A 23226-nucleotide genomic window follows, 5' to 3' on the forward strand; every position below is an offset into this window, starting at 1 on the left:
CATGCAGAACAGCACACAACGTCTGCTGCAGCCGCTTTTCCCCCATTTTATCCATGAATGGAAGGCCCCAAACTAAGAGCCCTGAGTCTTATCCCACACCCTACTCCCTCCCCTGAATGCTCACCTTGAAGACGGCTCAAGAAGTTATCTTCTGCTCCTTCCTGCCCTTTTCCTTTAGCGCAGCCTTCGCGCTGCCTTCCCACCCATTTCTCTCCTGTTGAGTCTTACATGGGATTAGCTTTTTATTCCCAGCGAACAAGACAAGCAAAAGTAAGAGCTTGCTTTCAGGACACTTTGCAAAAGCTTATATTCAGGTCTTGCTTCCATTACAGTGCATCACCTCCTTAACAGCTGGGGAGGGACCATCTATCAATCAGCAACTGCATTCAAGCCCATACTAATGCAGAGAAGTAAGGGTCACCGTATGCCAGAGTTCCTGTTAAGTTCAACCTCGGTGGAACAGAAAGCTAATGAGGAGCTCCAGCAACTGGCTCTTATCTTTCTTCCAAGAGAAAAACTTAAAAACAAAAAACCACCAAACAGCTGGTGAAGACACAAATTGGTTTCTAAAATACATTAGTGACCTGTTCTAATAAGGCAGGGCTGAAGCAGCGGTCCAGCTAGCAAGCAGCTCATATGATTAAAAAAGACATCAATACAGGACAAGAAAGCTTTGTGATTCCATTATAGAAATTAAATCTGAACAGCAGTAAGAACAATAAGCATTTTCTATATTCCTGCAGTTGATAATACGTACCCTCATTCCCCTAGGATTCCCTCACAAACAACTATTTACCTGGACCGTGGCTCCAGCAGGCCACGCTCAATGCCCAACCAAGTCAGTGAGAAGCAGCCCGAGCGAGAGCACTGGGGCTCCTGCGCTGCAGCTCAGGCACTAGACATGGCTGGTAGAGACCCAGCACTGGCCGAGACCCAGCACAGCTATAAGCTTGGAGACAGGCAACGTCCATCCCCAACAAGGCTTTATAAACACACAAAAAATGCTTCTTGTTTTTCTCTCAGTACTGATGCACAGAAGCAGGATAACATGACCAAAGCAATAGGTACCACTACCAAGCACTACCAAAGGTATCAGAGAAATGTTACTGAACTTTTCACGCCTTTGCTCAAGGGTAGCAAGTCAGGCTTTTCTATCTATGAATTACTTTAGGTAAACAAGTAGTGCTGTTAACAAGAGCAGGAGCTTTGGACAACACTGTTAGCAAGCCTTTACCTTTTTAAAAGGTTGAACTTTTTTTTCTCCTGACCCCCAGGCAATACTGGAGCATGAATTTGCCAGGTTCTAGTTTTTAACCATAATTTTTCTACGTTATAGTTATCTGTTACCAGCAATTCCTGGTCCTCTCTGAAACTCTTCCTGCCAGATTGTAGTGGGAAGTATATGCAGTATTGTGAGGATGAGTCTTCTGTAAGAACAGCTGTCAGTAAGTCAGGATCTTGTACAAGTTTTACCAGCATCATTTCCTTTTTACCCCAAACTAAGCTGCCACCCACCTTACACATACAAGGACAGGATTTTTTTCCTCTCTTACAGGCAATTTGAAAAGTCTTTTCATCATCCCTTACATTATGCTTGCCACAGAAGTTTCTAACTGTGCAAAAAAAGTGTTTACCTATAGGTGAAGCAGTAAGTTTAATTTGGTCACAATATATGCATCAAATACTGTAAGCATAATAGAGAAGACTCACAACCAAAAAAGGATAACAAATTGCTTTTGTTTTTAGTAAAGCTATTAAACAGAAAAATGATCTAAAAATGGTTTATGTTAAAACTGATATACAAGAAGGAGAACAGCAATTCTTTTGCACTTTTTTGCAGCTCTGTAGTTTTACAGAAATTTATTCCAAGGAAATGAATTGTGCCAAGTAGAAGTTAGTTTCAATGCTAAATGCATCACTTGAAGTGAAATGAAAGCCTCCTCCCTTGCCAATAGTTGTAATACTCTACTTTTTATTTATTTTTGTGCGCATGTGTTTTTGTTTTTACTGTGGAATTATTTTTAAATGTCATCCATGTATGTCTTACTAAGAAGAACTGCTGGTTCAGCACCACTTTTCTTCCTCCTGGAGGTGATTAGCAAACAGAGCTCTCATAGACACTTCTCAAGGATCAGCCTTCTTTAATGTGACAAAACTTGGGGCAAGAATGTAGAGTTCTTCACAGGTCTCCTCCAGACCAGCTGGGCTCTTTTCCTGATCAGCCAGCTGAGGTCACATTAGCAGCTTTTCTTCCCCAACACCTTAATTAGGTCCAATTAGTCTGTTCACAACGAGGCAGGTCCAGATAGTGGGTTTCGTTGCAATTTGGAGAATTATTATTCTCCATACAACTATGCTTTCTTTGCATACATTAGTGGTGAATTTCAATGCAGAATCATCAATTAATGAGTATTAAGTTGTCATCACTTTGTCGCCTGCAAAAGAAAAGTTGACAATTTTTCATTCAGTAAGGAATAGGAAGCAATACAAAACTATGATGAATTTTGATCATTCTGCCCTGTGCTCTCCCATTTCAGGATACAGCTCTCAACACCTGCACTGAGACAATCAAGCAGAAATTGTTTTAGTAAAAAAGCCCTATAGATTTGCACTCCAGCTACCAAGCTTCTGTCCTCACCACACTCTGCAGCATATTACAGTAAAATATATTTATTATGCTCAAGCAGACAAGAATCTCTTAGCTTGCATGATAACTCAGATGTGAAACCTGAAGCTGTACCTGGCTGGCTTTCTCATGAACTAGTCAACTTTCAAGTGCCCACAGCAACTGCTGGGATACCTGCCCATCATCATCTCACTTGCTCCTTTTTGGCTAAGAGGTTTTTTTCTGCCAGAGTACATCAAAAGTATAAGGTTGCATTTCACAAAAGCCTCAGTATATAAGAAGGATTCGTTACGCCAGTTGGGACTGAAAAAGAATTCACATTCAGCACTATTCCTTCTCCCATAGCCTTGGCTTCCTTGCCCTGTGCCCACAATCATTCTGTGCACAAGCACAGATACTCCTAGACTGTCTAGTGACAGCGACAAGAAGTCTCCTACCTTTTCAGTCACGCACTCAGAGGTGTATTAGGTTTCCTCAGAAACAGAATTCTATTCTTAGAATTCCAAACCAGATCAGCACCAAATGAGATCTCGATACCTCACCAAGACCAGCTTAAGAAGGACCACAGCTTAGATCTCCAAAGGTTTGAATTTAGCGGCAACCAGACATTTAGAAATGTTTCTGGTATTGTGACAGATTACATTGGACTGGTTTGCCTCACAGATACAACATAGCTGTGGAATTAAGTACAGGTCCCTTGCTGAATCACATCCTCTTGCTGTCTACTACTTCCCACAGCCTAGTGGAAAAACTATTTAGAAACAGAAGACTTAAACCCTAAGCTGAGGAGACGTAATTTTCTCCTGACTTCTTGGCAGCTCCACATTATACTTTGCCATCCTTCTGTCAACTTCCACCAGTTTCTGCATGGTAGCTTTTACATGAGTAAAACACTTAAGGTGTGTTTAAACTTAGAAAAGCTCCCCTTCACCACAAGCAGACTAAAGATCTAACACCCAGTAAAACACGGGAGGGATAACAGAGCCCAAGTACTCCATGGGCAGAACTCTGGGTGCTCCAACATTTGCGAAGCTCCACTTTGTAGTGAGAAGCTGGTGTACTTCTGAGAATAACTCTCATCAGAAACACCCTACTAACCTTCTACAGCAACAGATGGATGGCATGGAAGCCTGTTCTTTTCTGTAACAAACATTGCCACAATCTTTTAGAAATTCATGTAGATCTGTTACTGGAAACCCACTTTGCTGGTATTTCTGAAAAATAAAGCATGTTATTACAACACATCAGAAATTACCGGGCATTAAGTGTTTTCAAGTCTCCCTCTAGAGTACAAAAGAGAAAAAATGATTTAATGATTTGTTTCATTCATTCAGTATTTCTATAAGAAAAAAAAAATACAATCCCATCCCAGAAACACTATATATGTAGTGGGATCAGAGCAAACTAAAAGTGACAAAATTCACATTGTCCAGTTTCTTTTACATCTAGTTCACTGACTGCAAGAACAAGCAAGCAGTCTTGAATCATGCTTGCATTGATCCTCCCTTGTTCCAGCTAGCTGCTGTGCTCACTGCGATTGCCCTGGGTTCATTTTCATTAGCAACAGCAATTCTGGATTCCAAAGGCCCCAGCGTGGACATTCAGCATTGCCATGCAGAGGAAACGCTCTCCAAAACACCAGTTCAGCATACAAGATTCTAATATTCTAATCAGTCATCATAATTAGCGCCAGATATTCTGGTGTTGAGTGATGAACAAAGATAAATACAGAACTAGTTAGAAGTGCAATGGAAGACTAATGCTTTACCTTTATGGTGTCATAGGAGTCAGTGATGAGTGCAATAAAAAGGCTGAGGATCATGTATATGAACAGACTAATGAAGGAATACAGATACAACCGACTGAACAGCCACACCAGCGTGCTTTTCTGCTGGATTTGAGCAAATGTTGCAAACATATCATCACCGTTGACCAAAGAAAACAGACACTCGGCCACCGTGTTCAGATCTTCAAACTAGAAAATAATGAGTACGAATACTATTAGAATTTCAATCACTCATCCAGATTAAAGGGAAGGTGAAAAATGTAACTACAAGACACAAGTATTTCCTCCCTTTAGAGCTTTACTCTTAGCAGAAAAAAAGCCAACCGAAGCACTACCATCCTTCGTTTCTTTTCTGAACATTTAAACTGAAACATACCTATCAGTAGTAGCTATGCTTATATTTCTACACAGTTCTGAGCATTTTGCATTGGCTCTTTTGCCCGTTGAGCATCACAGGTCTATTTTGTGATAATAAATCTCCTTACATTTCTGTTGTCAGTAAGTGACCACCACAGAAAATTTAAGTTCTTAAATTTTAAGCTATTCTAAACCTGCAGGAAAATAAAAAATAAATTAAAAAAACAGCATAGTTATGTTTTCCAACTAAGGTTTTTCAAAGTATCTGAGAATAAGGACCTCTCTCCTCTGTACCTGCCCAGCAGGGAAGGCTCTTCCCTCTCCCAGCGCAGGGAGCAGGCTGCCAGCCCAGCACCGGGCTCTACACGCTCTGCACAGCGCCACATCGCCTTCCAGTGGGGCACAGGGGAAGTGTTCAGCAATAGCAACGGTGACAAAAACCCCCACAGAACTACAGTTGTTTCCCCGATATCGATCTGTAATATTAGCACGAATTAACATGGAAATAGATAAGCACGTTGTTGACTACATTTCCTTCTGCTCAGATCGTTAGTGCGCTTTCTACAAGGACAGCAGGGAAGATTTCAGGGAACAGTATTCATGTCGTGCTTCTTATAAAGAACTTAGCTGCTATTACAATAGAAGATCTGACAGCATATAGCATCCCGGAGAAATGCATTGTCCTTGATTTAAGACATATGCAGACTGAACACCTACACTTCAGAGGAGAGAGTTATGAGTTTGATGAATCCAAACCCTGGGGGTAACAAAAGCTAAAGCAAGCACTGCAGCATGCATCTTTTTTACTGTATATAGGGTGTGTAATCAGAAATCAAGCACAAGAAGTCGTTTGTTATTTATGAATGGATGTTTAAAATCAGGAACCTGCTTCCCCCTCTCTCCCCCCCCCAAACAGTCAGATACAGCATCCATTATGAAAAGAAACCAAAATTTAAAGGGTTTTTTGTGTGCATTTTGCAATGTATAAAGCTTTACTTCTGTACACAGGTTTCTGAGAAGATGAACACACCAGGCAAACATTTTGATATCAAGCTTACACAAACAACACAGAATAAAAGAAACCACAACATACCCAGACAAAGCAAAGTAAACAGAGAAGAAAACCACTCATCCACCCATCTGAGTCAAGATTTAGTGGCTGAAGTTACATGGCATGGAAAAGATTTGGAAAACAAGGTCAGTGGATGTGATACCCAGAAATGCTAACAGTGAACTTCATTCCAGTTGCACCGAGATTGCCAGGAGAGGGCGACAGAGAACAGAGCAATGCACCTCTAGCCCCAGCCAAACAATACAGACGCTCAGATTACAGGTCAGTACAGTTCAGACAGAGAACGCAAGAACAGAGTTATTTTGTTAGAAGAAGCAGGTGACAAGAAGCGTATGTGGAAGGAGAAACGCTTCCATGTTCTTTTGTGTTGGAGCTTTTAAACAAAAAGAAATACCAGAAACAAGTCCTAAATTCATAACCGGGAGCTTCACGCAGACATTTACACAGTTGACCAGAAAAGGAGTAACACTGCTGACATACCTTTTCATGGTACGGTCCCAATACAATCCAGCCACAGAAAGTATAGCCAAGATAAATCATCCCAGCACAACAACAAAACCTTAGCACTTTGGGCAATGATGCTTGCATAGTTAAAATGAGCACCTACAAAAAAAGCATGGAGGAAAGGAAAAGAGGTCACACATTAAACAAAGACCTGAATAGGAGTGACAGATGTAAATATATAATTGTTGAATATTTGATTCCAGCCTTACATTGTAGGTTTGAAAATATCCCAGGTATCTGATGACTCCGACCCACACAAATAAAGTTGATGTTCCAAGTAAAATGCTGCAGACATCGTAACTTGTAAGATTCTGAGGGATCCAAAGAGAGCAAGTGGTCAGGTTACTAAGCAAGAAGTATGTCAGCTTGAGAGCTGATCAAGTTTCAGCAGGTCAAACAAAGCAGGACAGTCTGATATCCAAAGGATATTGCTACATCACAAAAGTCAGACCACAGTGTGCTGCACTTATTTAGCAAGATGACCCAAACGCACTAGTGCTGCAAATGAAAGTACATCTACACTGACATTCTTGAGGTTTTTCACAAAGCCTGGAAAAACTAAAGCCCTTACTTTAGTTACTGCATAGTTCTAGGATCAGATTGAATATATCTCCAAGTTCATTTATTTTTTAATGAAAAAGTTAACATATGCCGTTGTTAGGCCAACAAGCTTTCCTTCACTATTTAGTATAATGTGAGCCATCATTTAAACAACAAGTTAGCCTCAGGACCACAGCTCTGTCTGTGCTACAAGCATTAACAGCTTTGAGCAGGTTGCCAGCTGTTTGAAGTGGAACACAATTTTCACTACCAGGGACATTTGTAACCAATTCTACTCGCATTCTGCTTGAGCAGATGGCTAGAACTGGTGACAGTAAGTGTGAGATACTCATTTAGTTCACGATTTCCCACCCTCACCATACAACTGGACATTGGCAAGTGCTTCCTCTGAAAGCCACTCCGGGCATTTGCCCTTTGAGCATTAGTACACATGAAGCAGCAGCAGCACACCACCTATTCTGCTTTTCCCAGAATACAAAGTTTTGTGAACATACAAATTGTTGACACACAGCTCTATTGAAATTAAAAAAAAAAACATACCACACACCACTTAGAGCTGCCAGCTGGACAAAACACATTGATTTCAGCAAGCCCAGACGAGGAGGTCAAGGACTAGCAGTTGACACTGGTTGTGCCTGTAGTTTGGGCAGGCTGGGACAGCAAGCTGTACTAGCTATTCTTCCAGCCCCTGGAGCCATTCAGGCCCCTGTTTTATCCAAGGCGGATGACTCCTGACTTCCCTGTGCAACATGCACTACCGCTACTTACAGGAATAACATAACCCAGGGATTTTAGTTAGGAACCGTCTACCCACAGGTTCTAAACCAGGGATTAGGGGACTTCGCACTGTGGAAATGAGACGTTTAAACAGCTTACAAGGTCTTACTGAATGACACTGGGGAAAGGGGACTGAAAGCAATTATTAGTAAGAATAGCCCAGCACAGCCTTCATTTTAACAGATGATGCATGCATGTCCTTTTTGCTGGATGCAAGAATCCCTCCACCACCCATAAGAGCAGTGCTCAGAAAGAAGAGCAAGCCCAAGAGTTTGATGTGACATACAACATAATCCTCAAGGGGGAACAAATGCCCAATATCTCAAGCAGCTGCCTGTGTTACAGTACAGAGGACAACGACATAGGAGAAATAAGAACTAGCAAGAAGCAAACAAGATAACTATTAACTATTGTAGCTCACTTTCATTTGTCGCCAAGTTAAAATACATTACACCTGATTGTAACAAGACTAGTACTTCACCTGAAGCATTGAACTCTCACCTTGGCTTTTATTTCCATTTTTAGGATTGACCCAATGATTGTCATCACATCACTGATAATGACTAGGACATACCATCCATTTATGAACTCCAGGCGATCAGCATGACAGACATGACGCTTGTATTTCTCCAAGAAGAAGTTCACAAATCTCTATTGACAAGCATTTAGATGTTTAGTTACAGGTCACCTTAGATGAAAAATATGTACAGATGCCCCAGTACTGTAGTAATGCTCAAGATTCACATACCCACTTTTTCCCATTGTATGTGCTGGAATAATAGCCTGAAAGTCATTGGTAATAGCAAGAGAAATAAACGGAAAGAAAAACAATTTAGACCGGTGAAAACCAACTTTCCATAGAACAGCTGACTTCCTAACTGATCCCCACTAACCTAGCCATGGCTTGTTATCCCCTTGTCAACTGCCTTCACAAGAGGTTTCTATCCACCCCCCAGCAGGAATGAGACAAGAATAATTGATACCTACAACTCAAACATGGCTGTAAGGCTCACTTCTGACAGAGCCAACAATACCACCTCCTGCACCCCACCTGGCCTATCTGCTCTCACTTGTTCTTTTTGCTCACACACAAATGACAGTGTCCATACTCCTGGCAGCAGTTTGATAACACCTTTGCTGAATTCTGTAAACCACACAAGGGTGAGGACAAGAAGGATATACTGAATAAGATAAACAAGCATCTGTGCTTTCATATCATACATATCCTGCACTTATTTTCCACCTACTATAAGCTTACAAAGTCTGCGCCAATTAATTGTTACAGACTATTACACCTCAGGGCCCAGCTCGTGTCTCTGCATCAGCCTTTGGCCCAGAAGAGCCAAGTCTGCCTACACAAGGCTCTCCAAGCAGCTTGAGATGAAGTCAGTCTCAGAGTCTGCAAAGGAAGGTAAGCAAGAGGAATCTGACAGCGGGCTGACCAGGGACAGTAGAGGGAGAAGGAAGAACTGAAAAGATCTGTTCCAGTCTCAGAAAGACCAACAAACCGACAGAATTAAAATATATGCTATGCTTTCTGTTCTCCAGTTATTGTTGGCTTTGAGGGATGTTCATTAAAGTATTAATTTACAATATGACCCGTATTGGATTTCTGCTCTGAAGTCAGTGAAGGAGAATTCATACTTTTAAGGTGTAAGATGTGTTGGCTGTTAGCAGCACAAAGACTCAGAAGTATTATTTTGTTTGTTTGTGAAGGTCTTGATGGTTTTGTTTGTTTTTATTTTGTATAAGATCCTGAACAACATTAAGTCCTGGACACACACCCAAAAAGTGCCCTCCTAGCACCCTCAAGAGATAAAATGAAATGCTTCATATTACAGTAGAATTCAACCAGAAGTAAAACCCCCTTCTGCAAGCAACTGTTCATCACAGACACTTACACATCCTTTCTAGCAATAGAGATATAGCAAGAGAGCAACATCCTCGCAAGTGATTTGCCAGCCAATATTTCAAAAACATCCCACTTCACAAAACTAGCAAACATGATAGAGACAAAATAAACACTGAGATTATGAGTACTGTGCTTACTTTTTGTAGCCTCAATGCAAGAACAATGGATCGTGTGCAGAGGATAAGAGATGCTAAGCAACTTAAGATGACAAATCCATCAAAAACTAGAATATACTGACTGTTTTTCTGGAGAACTGTAAAAAGCCAAGGAAAGGAAAGAGTTAGTCTTCACATCTTTTTGAGCACATATTGTTACAAAATGGTCAGATATATTGCATTTAAACTCTTACCCCATGAAGAAAGGAGGTATGAAACTACTCATTTTTGAACAAGTATGTCTTGAGTATAATTGACCAGAGAATTACATGGGTATCAAGAATTATAAGCATGCTTGAGTTTTTCAAAATTAAAACAAAACTGGGAATATTAATACAGGTGTCCCCTTTCTCCACTAAGTTCATCTCTCCATCTACATCTGTGCTCCAACAGTGTTACAACTACACAGGGTAAAAGAAGTGATGTTGATATGAGTCAACATCTGTATTAACTTTAAAACCAAACAACAAAAAAAAAATCCCACCTTGTTTCTCATTCCCTGACCTGCAATCAAACTTGTTTGACTTTTGCATTGTATTCTTTTCATGCACAGATTTAGAAGCCATCATGTAAACCCAGAACAGATGTTTTATCATCAATTGTCCCTATCACATGTATTTTTTAACTATATGAAATACAGTAAAACACTCTTTACCATTGTAAACAGCACTTCAGGTTTATTGCAAAATTACATATGGTCCCTCAGCTGGTTATTACATGTAAACAAACTACTCAAGAACAGCTAGCTGAAAGACAGCCACCAAGAAATTTTGTAAATAGATGCAAGCCAGAACACTTTGTGATTATTCAGAACACACTATAAGATATCTCTTTAATATCAGTACCACATGCTATTATCAGAGAAAAGTTGGCTTTGGCCAAAGGCAGGCTATTTAACATCATCATTAATTGAGATCCTGTATAGGACACACAACTATTACTCTGCCATAGTCCTTTACAGCAAGTCAACATACAGAAGTAGTCACATACTGTTCAGTACAGTGACTATTCCTGCGAAGGAGTCTTTAGTACACAATCCTCAACCATTAGATAAAGCCTTCACAATTGAAAAAAAAGGTAGATACCATCCCTTGCTCATGCACATCATGAAATTTATCAGTGGAAAAAACAATTAAAGAAAAAAGACAACTCTAAACTCTTTCAGAAATAGCATGCTTCAACTGCTCATAAAGAAACACTTTTGAAAGTTGTAAAAAGGATTGAGTTGGGAGTTTACCATTGTTAGTACATGAACTGGAATCGTTTGAGCAATCTCAGATCAGTAGAACAATTAAAATCTCTAAGAGAAACATCCACCCTCCTTCCAGATAGAGCCTACTGCTAACACACACCACTGTATAGAGATGCCCATGTTATCTCTATCTCTTCTGTAAAAGGGGATTATTTCCCAAACACCTGATTACAAAGAGGTAATGAGTTGCATCAGGCAAAGCTTTTTGTTGCAAGGGCAGGGAGTGTGGAGGATGAACAGGATAGGGAAAGTCTTGTTAGACAGACTTACAGAGCAGGTGAAATGACAGGAGGAGATGTGTAACAATGCCATTGTGCAAAAGTGTGTGCTATACTCACCAGAACCAAGTATGTGCCAGTCTTTGCATTCTTGAATATCAGTATCACTATCAAAATAGATTTTGATTTTTCCACTGTGAGCTCTATTATTGAAAGTGATCTGGAAGCACAAGAGTATATCAGAAGCAAGACCAACAAAAATGTATTTATAAAACAAATTTTGGTAACTGTTCTGACATAATATATATCAGTATTTGTTATTCAGGTAAGTTTTAAGAAAGCTGTCACCATAAACAGTGGTGTAGAAATAGTTTGAGAACATGTATCTTATAGCATAAAAGGCAGTATTCCAAGAAGCCAAACTTCAAGTTTAGCCTTCAGTAGACTAGCAATTACTTACCTCCTTCTCAGGCTATGAAGTTAGCAGCTGGAAACAACATTGGCCCATGGAAACAATTCCAGGAACCTTTGGTAAGAAGGGGTAAGGGCCAGGACTCAACTGCTTTTCCCTTCCAGTCTAGATACAAGGATGATGCCTGTGGGCCCTTAAACTCTTGTTATATGTATAGTGTTGGAAGTGCCATACCCCACAGTCACTTACAGTATTTTGAAATGCATAGCAGTCAGGCAATTCACGGGCATGGATTGTTTGTAGGGCAATGCCTTTCAGCTTGAAGGAGATTTCAACCTGTATAAGCCTGAATGTTTTAAAAAGTATATAAATATACACACAAGTACATGCATACACAAAGCACAGAAACTGTACAAATCCAAATCCATCATATCCATATGAAAGTGAAAAAAATTGCAAAACCAAATCCCACACTACTTTACCTATAAAATTCAAGATTGAAGAATGAAGAGTTCAACTTCAGTTCAGCATTTTTACTGGCCAGCTCCTGTGGCTTTAAAACGATACATTCTGCAAAGAGAAGACAAAAAGATAAAATGCTAAAAATTTCACATATAAAGCACCATAAAATTCACCTAATTGGGTTCAATCATAAGTCCTAATCAAGCAAATATTCACAGAGTCCCAGCTAGGGGATTATGTAAGCAGCTGTGGAGAAGCTGCAGCCAGGTCTCTGCTCTGAGAGGTGGTAAGGACACCCACCTACAGAAGTTACAGCCTTATCAGCACTCGGAAACCTGCATTTGAACTTTCTGCATGGAATGGAGATGAAAAAACAAACAGGAAAAAAGAAAAAAAATAAAAATAAGACCACAACCAGCTAATGACAGCAGCTGAATAGCTTCCTATAGTCTACACAGTTGTCACTTTTAGGTAGATAAGCAAGAGGGAAAGAGGCAAAAAACACATGAGCACCACAGAAAAAAAAGCCATTAGTTTTAAATTTTACTGATTTAGCATTAGAATTTAAATACTCTACAGTTCAAGATACTTCTTAGTGCAACAGTACCATACCTGTTTCAGTAGAAACGTCTATGTTCAGTGTGTCATTGGAAGGAAGCATTGCACCTTTCTTGTACTGCTGTTTACAAATTTTTAAACCTGATCCATCATGTTCATAACCAAGCGTCCCCAAGGATATGTTCTTTAATTGTTTGTACTAGTTTAAAAGCAAAACAGAACTAGAAGTTAACAGAGATTCTCCTCTTTCTGCCAGAGACAGTAACTTGCTGTCTCAGTTACATGCATCAATACAACTTTTGCATAAAAAAAAGAAAACCCCTCAACTTGCAGACTATGTGAAAGTAAAGATTTTGGGGCATCTCACAGGAAGCTAAGCCGGCTGCTGGCCACTAATGAGTAGTGCTTGACATCCTGGTTACACAGTGACTAGTTGCCCCATACCTACTGGGCTGCCGGCAAATGATTACCCGTGTGCTGTTCAGCAAGCCAGCAGACAAGCTTTAATGAGATGCGTGGCAGGGACTTCAGTGCAGTCCTGCTACTAACCACACGCACTCCAGGGATATCTTATGTATTTAACTCACGAAGGTGCTAGTTTTCAAACCACTTGAAACTTTAAGATCTTTGGTTTAAAATTCAGCACAATTTTAAAAAAATCCTGGGCTGTATAAGTTAAACTCTTCTATCTTGAACTCAGATGCTGGTTAAAACAGTTAAAAGCACAATACTAAGCAAGCTTAGGACTTACATGAGCTATTATGGGTTTAGTGTTAAGGCCTGGAAAGATTAGTAAGTGATTTGCAAATTTCTGCTCTTTTTCTACAGCAATCCCTTCCCTAAAGTAGTCATCTCACGAAGATAAGTGTACCCAAATTATTACTGCCTCCATGAAGAGGCTTAGGTTGAAAGTACTTACAGTCCAAGTCACAGTTGTATCTTTGTCTGTAAAACCTACCCCAAGAGCAAAATCAAAGCTGCTCCCTGTAACTACAGGAGAGTGAAGCCACGTATCTGCTGTACAGCTAGCAACCAAGGAGCACACACACAGCTTGGGCAGCGTCCAAAAGTAATTTAACCTGTCTGCTTTACACAAGCACAGAGGCAACTCAAAGTACGCCTGTGAAGAAGGCACTTTAGTTTCCACTTACTTTACACACAGTGCAAGTCACCTGGAAAGCGTCACTGTGCTAGCTTCTTCGTATGTGCTTAAAAACAAGGGCTAGAAATGCAAGCCAATAAGGAATGTCAAGTCAAGCATTCTCCATGCATGGATCCACTGAAAAACTCCGTTTCAAGGCTGATCCTATCCTGACCTGCCTCCTACACAGCCCCAGGGCTGGATGCCAGGTATATGCTCTGACCGTGGAGTCTCACCTTGCAGGTGATGCTGGCACCTGGGGCACAGCTCCTGCCGTGCCTCTCGGCTGCCCAGCAGCAGAGCAGCTCAGCGACAAGCCCATGTGCCAGCCCAGCTCAGCACCAGCACCCAGACTACACAACTTTATCCTTCTTGAACAATATGTCTACATTTATACAACATAGACATTTTATGAAGAGACCTTTTCCTGATGCCTGTATCACACATTGGCTCATTCTTGAGGATATAAGCTATTATTTCTCTACTGTCTTCTATCTGGACTTCACCTCAGCATTAGTGCCTACAAAAGAAGGAAAAGAGAGAAAGCAAGCAAGAAAGAAAGAAAAAAAAAGAACATTTTGGAGCAGAAATAGTAGCAATATTGAGAACTCGGAAGATGGAGAAAACTACCTCAGCACTCATTTTAACAGCCAGACCCTTGACCTTGCGCTGCACAGTAGAAATGTGTTTGATCTGCTGAGGGCTCTGCTGTAGTGTAGAGATGTCTGAGAAGCAGCAAGCCCCAGCACAAGCACACATTTAAAGAGGAGGCATGGCCTCGCACCACAGCATCCCCAGATGCTGCCAGGCACAGCTGGCAGTGGGCAGCACTGCTCTGACTGCGTCAGAGCTAACGTCCCGAGGTCCAGGAAGGGAGAGGTGGTTCAAAGCCACTTGCTGTTCCTCACACCTGAACTGTTCCTGAGCCTATCACCATTCCTGAACACAAACAACATGTCCCATTTTACACACACACACACACACACAACCTCTTTCATCTCATGACTTCCGAATGTATTAAATATAAAAATACATACTGAATTTTCATTCTAGATTTATTCACCCTCCTCCCTCAATTATAAAGGGGAGGTTCCTTAAAATGCCATCCCTAGCCAGGGCCAGTGCCCCTACATTCCTGGGAGTACCGTATTCCCCATTTTGAGGCCTCTGGCACTCACTACAAAGCTGCAATTCAGTATAGCTGTAAGCACAAAATTTTTTGAATACCACACATAGGTATACTCAGGCCCATGGCTCTTCAAAGCAAGACCTAAACAAAGGTTCCAGTTCATGCGAGATGACTGATTTTTCAGGTTTTCTGGATTTCAGTACTATCCACTAACCAAATAAAATTTGTCTTAGATTTATCTCCAGGAGACAAAAATGCAGACATCTACACACAAGCTTCAGAACATCCCACCTAAGTGGATTCACTAAAATATCAAAGTTGAAATTCAAATAGAGACAGAAAAATAGAGGCTTAGCAGAGGTCTATTAGCTCTACATTCAGCTTCAACACTCTTCATTATAAACAAATGCACTTACCTGATTAATAACATAAAAAATACTATCGTAAGCATCCTGCTGTGTATATATGCTGCAGCTGTAGTCATCTTCATCAAGACCAGAATAGCCTTTCAGGAATAGGTGTTTAAAAGCGACAGTGTTTTCCTCTTTGAATGAAACCACCAGCTGGTTACTCAAACCGAAGAAGATAAGCTGACAAGAGAAACAGAGTTTTGAGTACTGTTCAAGCAGCAACATTTTGGGAACAGCTTTAAAGGACAATAAATACAAAATAGAAAGGTGCCAATTACTGTGATCCTGCTACAATAGGAGCAGAGTATCTGCCTGTTTACAATGCTAATGAACACCACACCACTACTAAAGTCAAGGTCACCACATGCATGGCAAAAGAAACAGAAAACCAAAGTTTTCTACAAAACTTACAGTGCAACAACTACACAAAGAGCTAGGTCACTGCTGCCTTTTACACACCCACAACCAGCAGCTCTAACTGAAGCTTGCCAAAAATTTTGTGGAGGGTGCAAGGGGCAGAAGAGCTCACCTAACAGCACAGACTGCTACCCCAAAAATGCCCTGCTTTGCTATGGGACAAATTCCAGCAGGTCCTTGGCACGGCACAAGGCTACAGCAAAGCTATGTGGGACCCCAGGGCAACAAAAAGCAACACCTGGGGCCCCAGGTGCTGCTTAAGGAGGCTATAACAAGCAGCAGCAGAAGACAGCAGAGTCACTTCTCAGGATTTGTGCTGACCACCTGTATGGATGCCCGTAAATGCTGAAATCAAGCGGCAAGAGTTTCTTCATGAACATCATAGCTGGAGCATATCCCAGGCCCCAAATAGCTAACCCTTCATCCCAGGATTCAATTGTTCACTAATGGTAAATGTGAAACTGGCTCATTACTGCATCAAGTTTCCAAGCCCTGCGAGAAACTGGTAGAAGCAGGAGGGAGAAACTGCAAGGGAACCACAGACTTAGAAGTCCCCCAAAGCAAACAGGCAGGCTCCACTAACATTCAGGTGCCTTCACTGAAAACAATGGAAGCTGGAAAGCACACCTATTTTTTCCCCTTCGCTGGCACACTTCATCATTTGTCCGAGGCAGTAATTGCTTAGCTCTGGGCCAGGCTAAAAGGATACATGCAGCAGTACAATTTAGAGAAAGACTTTTTGGTTGCACAGCGAAACTACAGCCAGAACAAAGAAAAAGGAGGTGCCAGCTGTGCCTGTTAGGCACAGTCTTTAGATTAAAGATATTCATGCTTCTAGCCAAGTTTTAAATCAATTACATTTTCAGTTGGCTACAAAATTGTTAACTGTGCTACAAATGAGTCCACAGCACTAGTGGTGCAGTTTTAACTAGTTAGGATCTCTGGAAAAACAAAACCAAACAAAACCAACAACAACAGTCCACAGGGGTCTTCCAGCCACAATACAGAGAAATCAAACAGCAGAATTTCCTCAGGGGACTCCCTAGGGGATTTCTGCACAGAGTTGGAGTAAAACTTATTCCCCACGCTGGGACAGATGCCTCTTCTGCTTTTCACTAAGGCACAGATGTCCAGCTGCTATGCCACACCTAAGGAGCTGCAACAGGAGCCTTGTAATAGGCTGACATGAGGCAGAAGCAGCTACAAGAAGGCTTAAACAACTTCCAGGACATTATCTGGGATCTGTGAAATATACAGACACTTAAGAGAATCTGTCTACCTGATATTAGCTCCTATTCAAGACTGCCTTGAGCCTTCACAGTTTGTTTTCCTTCTCTTGCTGACTACCTGGCAGGTGTCAGAGCAAGGCCCAAGGTCAGCCTGAAAGAAGCCTTAGGAACTGATCCAGGAAATCTTGTGGCCTTTGAAAGCAAAGCTCACAGAGGGCTATGAAGGGACCTGCCAGTCAGCATTTGCCAGTGGATAGTAAGATAACCAACCGCACCATGACAGCTGTGTGTTTAACAGCCTCCTCTTCTCTGCCCCTACCTGTCCAGCTCTCCGCAGACTGTTTGAAATGCATCACTCGGTGACAGAAGCAAGGGGCACGCCTGATTCCCACAGCCTGGTCATTCCCTGCATCAGCAGACAGACTGCCGAGCATTTTCACACTGAACACGTACATTTGAAGTCACTGACTAGATTCTGAGGACCACCACCTTTGACATGACCCAGTGAAACAGTGATATATGAGTGCAGCAGGAAGCAGAACATGCAGCAGCACTGTGACACAAGCACTTCTTAAGATGGTGTTGGATTTAGAGGAACGGATGAGTAATTTCTTTAAAGTGCTATCTTAGAAACAGCAAATTATTTGGTCAAACGCTGCCGCAAAACCTCTAGGAGGCTTTTGTAATTTAATTTGTTATTCTTCCCCTTCAACATACAGCTTTCATAGTATTTTTTTTTTTTTTCTTTCTGGACTGAATCAGAAAGTCAAAGCCAATGAAGAATACTCAGAGATGGCAGAGACAAAGACCACAGACCTCCTTCTCCTGCATATCATTGCTTTTCTGGGAGTAAAAACAGAGGAAAGATTACCTGTGTAGTCACCATAAGGATCTTCAAAATCTGCAAAGCCAGTTTCCATGGTATCTGACGTCTTGCTCTGTATTTTTCACATGGGTTCATGAAGTAAAATTTCAAATCCTCTTTTAGAGCCGTCTCTTTTAGGTCTAAATCTGACTGAGCCATCATATTTCTGCCATACAAACAATGTTAATTAGAACCCAACAGAACACTTCAGCAAATTATTCCCTCATTTTGCATTTTCACCTCACATCTCCACATGACATAAAGGGTGTGTAATTTCTTTATAAACAGTAGAATTTAAGAAATATTAACGTATGATCACATAATTAAAATAACTCAACCATAACATAATTAAACAGCTATTTCTCAGGAAACAGTTGTTAAATAGGACCTGTAATGGCAATAACAAGTCTAGTTTTATCCCGCTCTTAAAACTGAAGCTTTGAAGCAAGAAGAGGCCACTGTTAACACTTCACTGAACAACCCACATTCCACCACCAGAAAAAGATGCCTTTAAGACTAAACAACCCAAGCAGGCTTCAGAGCGCACTGCCATCATGAACACACCTCTTTAAGGGCTAAAGTCATAGACGTTTAAATATTTGAGGAAAAAAAGAAATCAAATATGTTAAAAAAAAAAAAAAGAAGAACAAGCACAGAGGACTGCTGTTGTAGATGTCTTAAACCACTGGAAGCTTCTCCCTCTCAGCTGAACACGGCATTGAAAGCTTTCCCCTTCTCTCACAGTCTTTCTACCCTTGTTCTCCGGTGCTGTAGTTGTCCGAGTTTCCCTGCCTCAGACAAAGGTCAGAACCAAGCATGTAACCTCTTTCCCCCCTCCAGTTGTCAAGGCAGAGCAAGCACATCTGAAACGGCTACACCAGCTGATTATCAGTCCCGTTAACCATCCACAGAACTGCTCCCACCTTCCGAATTTTAAAAAGGAAATTTTCTCTCAAGGTCAAAACCAAAACGACCAATTCCAAGTTTTCAGACAGTGTCTTACTTCTTCTGCCCCCACCTGTCCGAGGAGTACAGGTATTTCTGCCCGAACAGTAGACCATGAGGTGCATTTGGCTTGCTAGAGCAGGCAAACACGAGAAGTGAGAGCTAGCCGCAAAGGCAGCGCGGTGCCATTCCTCCATAAGAGGAAGTGAAAATCTATTTTAGCATCAGAATCTCAAAGGTTATCTTTATTACACATTAAATCAATCATTCACAAGGGGGGGGGGGGGGAAGGGGGAGGTTGCTTTTGGTTTTGAGACAGGGAAAACACAGGAATGGTTTTAAAAGGAAAACTTGTAAAATACAATTGTACTTGGATTTTTAAGAAAAAACAAATGTGATTAAAGTCAGTCCAGTATAAGATATAAACTTGGAAAAACAAACAACCAAATCTAACAGAAAAATATAACAATAACTGAGTAGTCCCTAAGGAAGGAGATATGTGTGCTTTCAACCCAGCACTGACACCCCAGGAAAGAGCTTCTCCTGTCCCGGCTGCTCATGAACAGGCAGAAGCACTTGTGTGGTACGCAATGAACAAGACCTGCACCAGACTAAAACGAATAAGAGCAGGGAAAGGAGGAGGAAACGGAGCAGGTTTAAGCTGGATCTGATTGATATCTAAAGCATAGAAGTATGACGTAAAAAGCACCCCAAGATATAAGCTAAATCCTCCCTTAAACTTCAAGTAAATCATATCTGAAATGGCAGATGTTAAACCAAACAGCAAGCTTTCCGAGAAAGACTGTTTCCTTAGATATTCGAGTACATACCATGGAAATCACGGTGGTTTTTTCCAAAGTCGCCTCTCAAGCCCCTACAGCTACTCTAGCAGCTACAAGGTGACTAATAACAGCACTTTCACTTCTACACAACCCTCGCTTATCTGCGCTGCGAGGGATCATCTTCACTGATGCCTTCAGCTTCCTTCAGTAGCCAGCTGCAGAAACTCTTGGCAGGAAGTTCAGCCACGGAAAGCAGCGCACATTTTGATTTACAAAAGAAGAGGTGAGACTCAAGCCTGCATCGCTGTTGGGTTTCTGCTTCCAGCAACCAACAGGCGGGAGTGCTCTGGGGTGGTATTTAAGGAATAATACCCTCAACAACAGGCGATACACAGCAATTGCTTTCTAAGCCGTTAATATCTAGAATAAATGCAAAGTACCATTCAAATAAATTGCATTAAACTGCAGAGCTGCAACTTCTAACCAAAATATTAGGAAACAAGCGTGAAAAGCGGTGGTTAGAGCACTCTGAGCGGTCAGCGGGGGGCCGCACGTTGTGAGCATCGCCCAGCTCCGAGCCCCCAGCTCGGGGCACGGCGGTGGGGCGGCTGCATCCCGGCACGGTCCCGGCCCTGGGGGCACCGACACGAGCGAGCTGTGCCCAGGGGAGCCGACACCGCAGCGTTACCTGCCCGCTACCTGCCGCCCCGCGGCGGGGGCCGACCTCCCGCAGCCCAGCTCGGGGGAACACCGGGGGGCTGCCACCCCCACCCCAGCCCCGCCGCCTCCCCGCCCCGCTCACCCGCTGGCGGCGGCCCGGCCGCCGGGCAGGTACTTGAGGGAGATCTCCATGGGCGGCCCGCGGCGGGGAGGGAGCCAGCGCCGCCTCCCGAGCGGCCGGGGCTGCGCAGCGCCGTCCCGCCGGGCCCCGGCCCCGCTGGCTTTAAGGGGCGCGGGCGGAGGAGGGCGGACCCGTGCCCCGGGAGCGGTGGGACTGGACGGCACCGGATGGGACCCCAGGCCGAGGCCCAGCGGTGCCAGCCCCCGCCGGTACCGCGGTGCCCCCCCGGCGGAGTCAGGGGCAGAGGGTGGCCGGGCCCAAGGCGGCCCGGCAGCACCTCAGCGCTGGAGAAGCGGCGTTTTGTGCCCCCTCCAAACGGGGAGGGTTGGCGGGGGCTTCACCAGGGCACCCGCGAGCCCCTCACCTGCCTACACGACTTATGCACTTGTTGCTTTTAATTGCTTTAATTTTAAGTTGTGAGCAAAACGGGGGGTTGATTTCCCCTTCTTTGCATGCGTACCGTACTCGTTCCCTCAGGGATATGTGGCGTGGGCAGCGGTGCTCAGAAGGCCCTATTCCCCTCAGTCTGACTTATTCTGTTAATACACAGAAGGTGTGCTAAAAACAAGAAGTTTTCACTGCCGAGCCATATGCAAAACCACGGTACTGAGACGAGCTTCGGTGTCAGCACTGCTGTGACCCACGTTTAGCACCCTGCTGCTTGTTTTCATGAGGGAATACTGACTGAAAAAACCTCCATAAAGCAACTCTTACCCCTCCACACCTTCATGGACAGCGCTTAGAGCCCCATTTTCTTTCAGAGGGCATTTTTGAGCACAGTAATTTCATCTGGTGCTTAATTTGCTTATTTGCTCTCCCCACCTACACTTTACAGTGCTATCTGTGCCTGCCTGGTGGTTGTATCGGCACGAAGATAGCGATGTCTCCAGGATGCAGCTTTACATGTGTCGCTAGCATTGCTGATGTTGAGGTCACTGATACTGAGGTCAAGACTTTTTTTTTTTTTTTTAACAGAGATCATTGTCTCTACAAGGCTATAGTCAGCACATCATATGTTGACAAGAAATAAGAGTAAAAAGCCTCATCCCATGCAACGGCAGCAGCTGTGAGGCTCCTGGCAGAGCTGCCCTTTGTCTCAGTTGCAGCCAGCAGACCAGAAAGCACAGAACCGCCTGGCTGCTTCTCAGGTGAGCCAAGTGCTCCGGCAGAGAAGGGTCCTGAACACCAGGAACTGAGCAGGTTGTAAATCTGGACAGCAAGCACTTGGATTGGCAGCACGACTACCACAGAGAAAAATGTTTGAGCATCTCTTTCTCTTAGTAAATAAATAAATAGGTATGTAATACAAAGAGCATTTGTTTGTAGCCACAACTGGACAACCTGAGCAGGTGTCAGCCAGTAACCTTTCAAAGTACGGATCTTTCCCTCATGCTAGCCTGCATCCATAGCCAGAAATGTGTAAGTGTTGCTCTGCTAACTTTCTGAGCAGTTTGTCCCTCCTTTTCCTCCCACCCCAGCCTATCTGCTGCTTCACATAGCCATCTCCTAATTTCAGATAACCCTTCCTTTCTGGCTTCACACTGTGGCCTTTCCCATCATTGTCTAAATGCAAGTTGCGTTGTGTCTCGCCTCCCCCAAACCACACAGCTATCAGCAATGCTAGATTAGGAGGAGCACTAACACAGCCTGGTGTTCCAGCAGTGCTCTGTGTCTCAGTTGATTGCCATTTAGCTGCAGCACAAGTACAGGGCCGTACTTAAAGGCTCTAACTGGAATCTTGCTGCAGAAAAAACTTCACCATGAGGTTTACTCCTTAGGCAACAAAAACCACAGAGGTTTACTCTTTAGGCAACAGAAACTACTCCTGAGTAGATTTCTCCTCCTAGGAATTAAAAGAAGCTGTATACAATATCTTGTCCTGCTTTTGTGTCATCCACTATAGTTTTCTATGCCTTATTTTCATGCTGCAGGCTTCTATTAACATGATTTCTCCCTACTTCTATGAAACTTTGTAAGAATTTGATATTTCAAAGCTGTCAAATTCTGCTGAAAGCTGTTGGCAATTTTGCAAATGAACAGAGATGAGGTACTCGGCCTTGCTTCTAAATGAAATTAGACTTCTACTTCCCTTATAAATGTATTGGAAAACAAAGTATTCCACAACTGTTTACAAAATGCATCTGCATTTTGAGCAAGTTATTAATTCAGGGAAAAAAGAATGAACTATTGGGTCAGCTTTGTTTTGGGTACAAACCTTGAATGAGTGTTGTTCTCAATGCAAGCCTCGGATTTTCTATTAAAATTTAGCTTTCTTAACTTGGTATGAAAAAGCCTTGCTAAGATGCCAGCCTTCTGCAGTTGAGTGGTTTTAAAACGCAGAATTCCTTGCATAAACTGCTTTACACAATAGCAATGTGCACATTACTATGTTGTGTGTTTTCAAAGATCCATAAGGAGTTTAATGTGTCACCAGAACACGCAGTTACTTAATATTTGCTTTTCAAGGCAAGGATGCCTTTAACTTCCTTAAACAGCTTCAAAAGTCTGCAATCTTAGGTGGCTGTTAGAGGACAAGTATCTCAGTACAAGAATCTTTTAGATACCTTGAATAATCTGTTCTGCCTCCACATGGCATTTGGTTTGCCTTTGCTGAATTTGAACTTAATGTAATACACAAAAGCATTCTTAGTATAAGGTTTAACAGTTGCTTGTTTTTATGACAAACATGCAAAGCTGTTATCAGGATCAAACTGAGACCAGCTGCTCACCATGATCCACAAGAACTAGCCTGACTGCAGGAAATACAATTTTGCACACACTATATATTGCTGCATGCCAGAAGTTACATATTGTT

The 23226-nt window shown here is 42.5% G+C and overlaps 1 protein-coding gene across 5 annotated transcripts; it reads right to left on the reverse strand.

Moving 5' to 3' along the window:
- Positions 1-1638: 1638 nt before the first annotated feature.
- On the reverse strand, positions 1639-20805 carry MCOLN2 (mucolipin TRP cation channel 2). 5 transcript variants are annotated; one of them, XM_080602589.1, is made up of 14 exons: positions 20373-20805; positions 17850-18009; positions 15339-15512; positions 12707-12851; positions 12115-12202; positions 11882-11978; positions 11341-11440; positions 9733-9848; positions 8185-8334; positions 6555-6656; positions 6322-6444; positions 4395-4601; positions 3725-3840; positions 1639-2435 (listed from the first exon to the last, which is right to left on the reverse strand). In XM_080602589.1, exons 1-14 carry the CDS (start codon positions 20420-20422, stop codon positions 2399-2401), a joined length of 1665 nt encoding a protein of 554 aa, XP_080458715.1. In that variant the 5' UTR covers positions 20423-20805; the 3' UTR covers positions 1639-2398. The 5 variants fall into 5 exon arrangements, with proteins under 5 accessions (XP_080458715.1, XP_080458719.1, XP_080458716.1 ...); XM_080602593.1 differs by lacking the exon at positions 20373-20805 and adding an exon at positions 19619-19758; XM_080602590.1 differs by lacking the exon at positions 20373-20805 and adding an exon at positions 18862-19000.
- Positions 20806-23226: the final 2421 nt, after the last annotated feature.

Source organism: Anser brachyrhynchus (assembly GCF_964034855.1).
Source record: "Anser brachyrhynchus genome assembly, chromosome: 8".
Lineage (NCBI taxonomy): Eukaryota > Metazoa > Chordata > Aves > Anseriformes > Anatidae > Anser > Anser brachyrhynchus.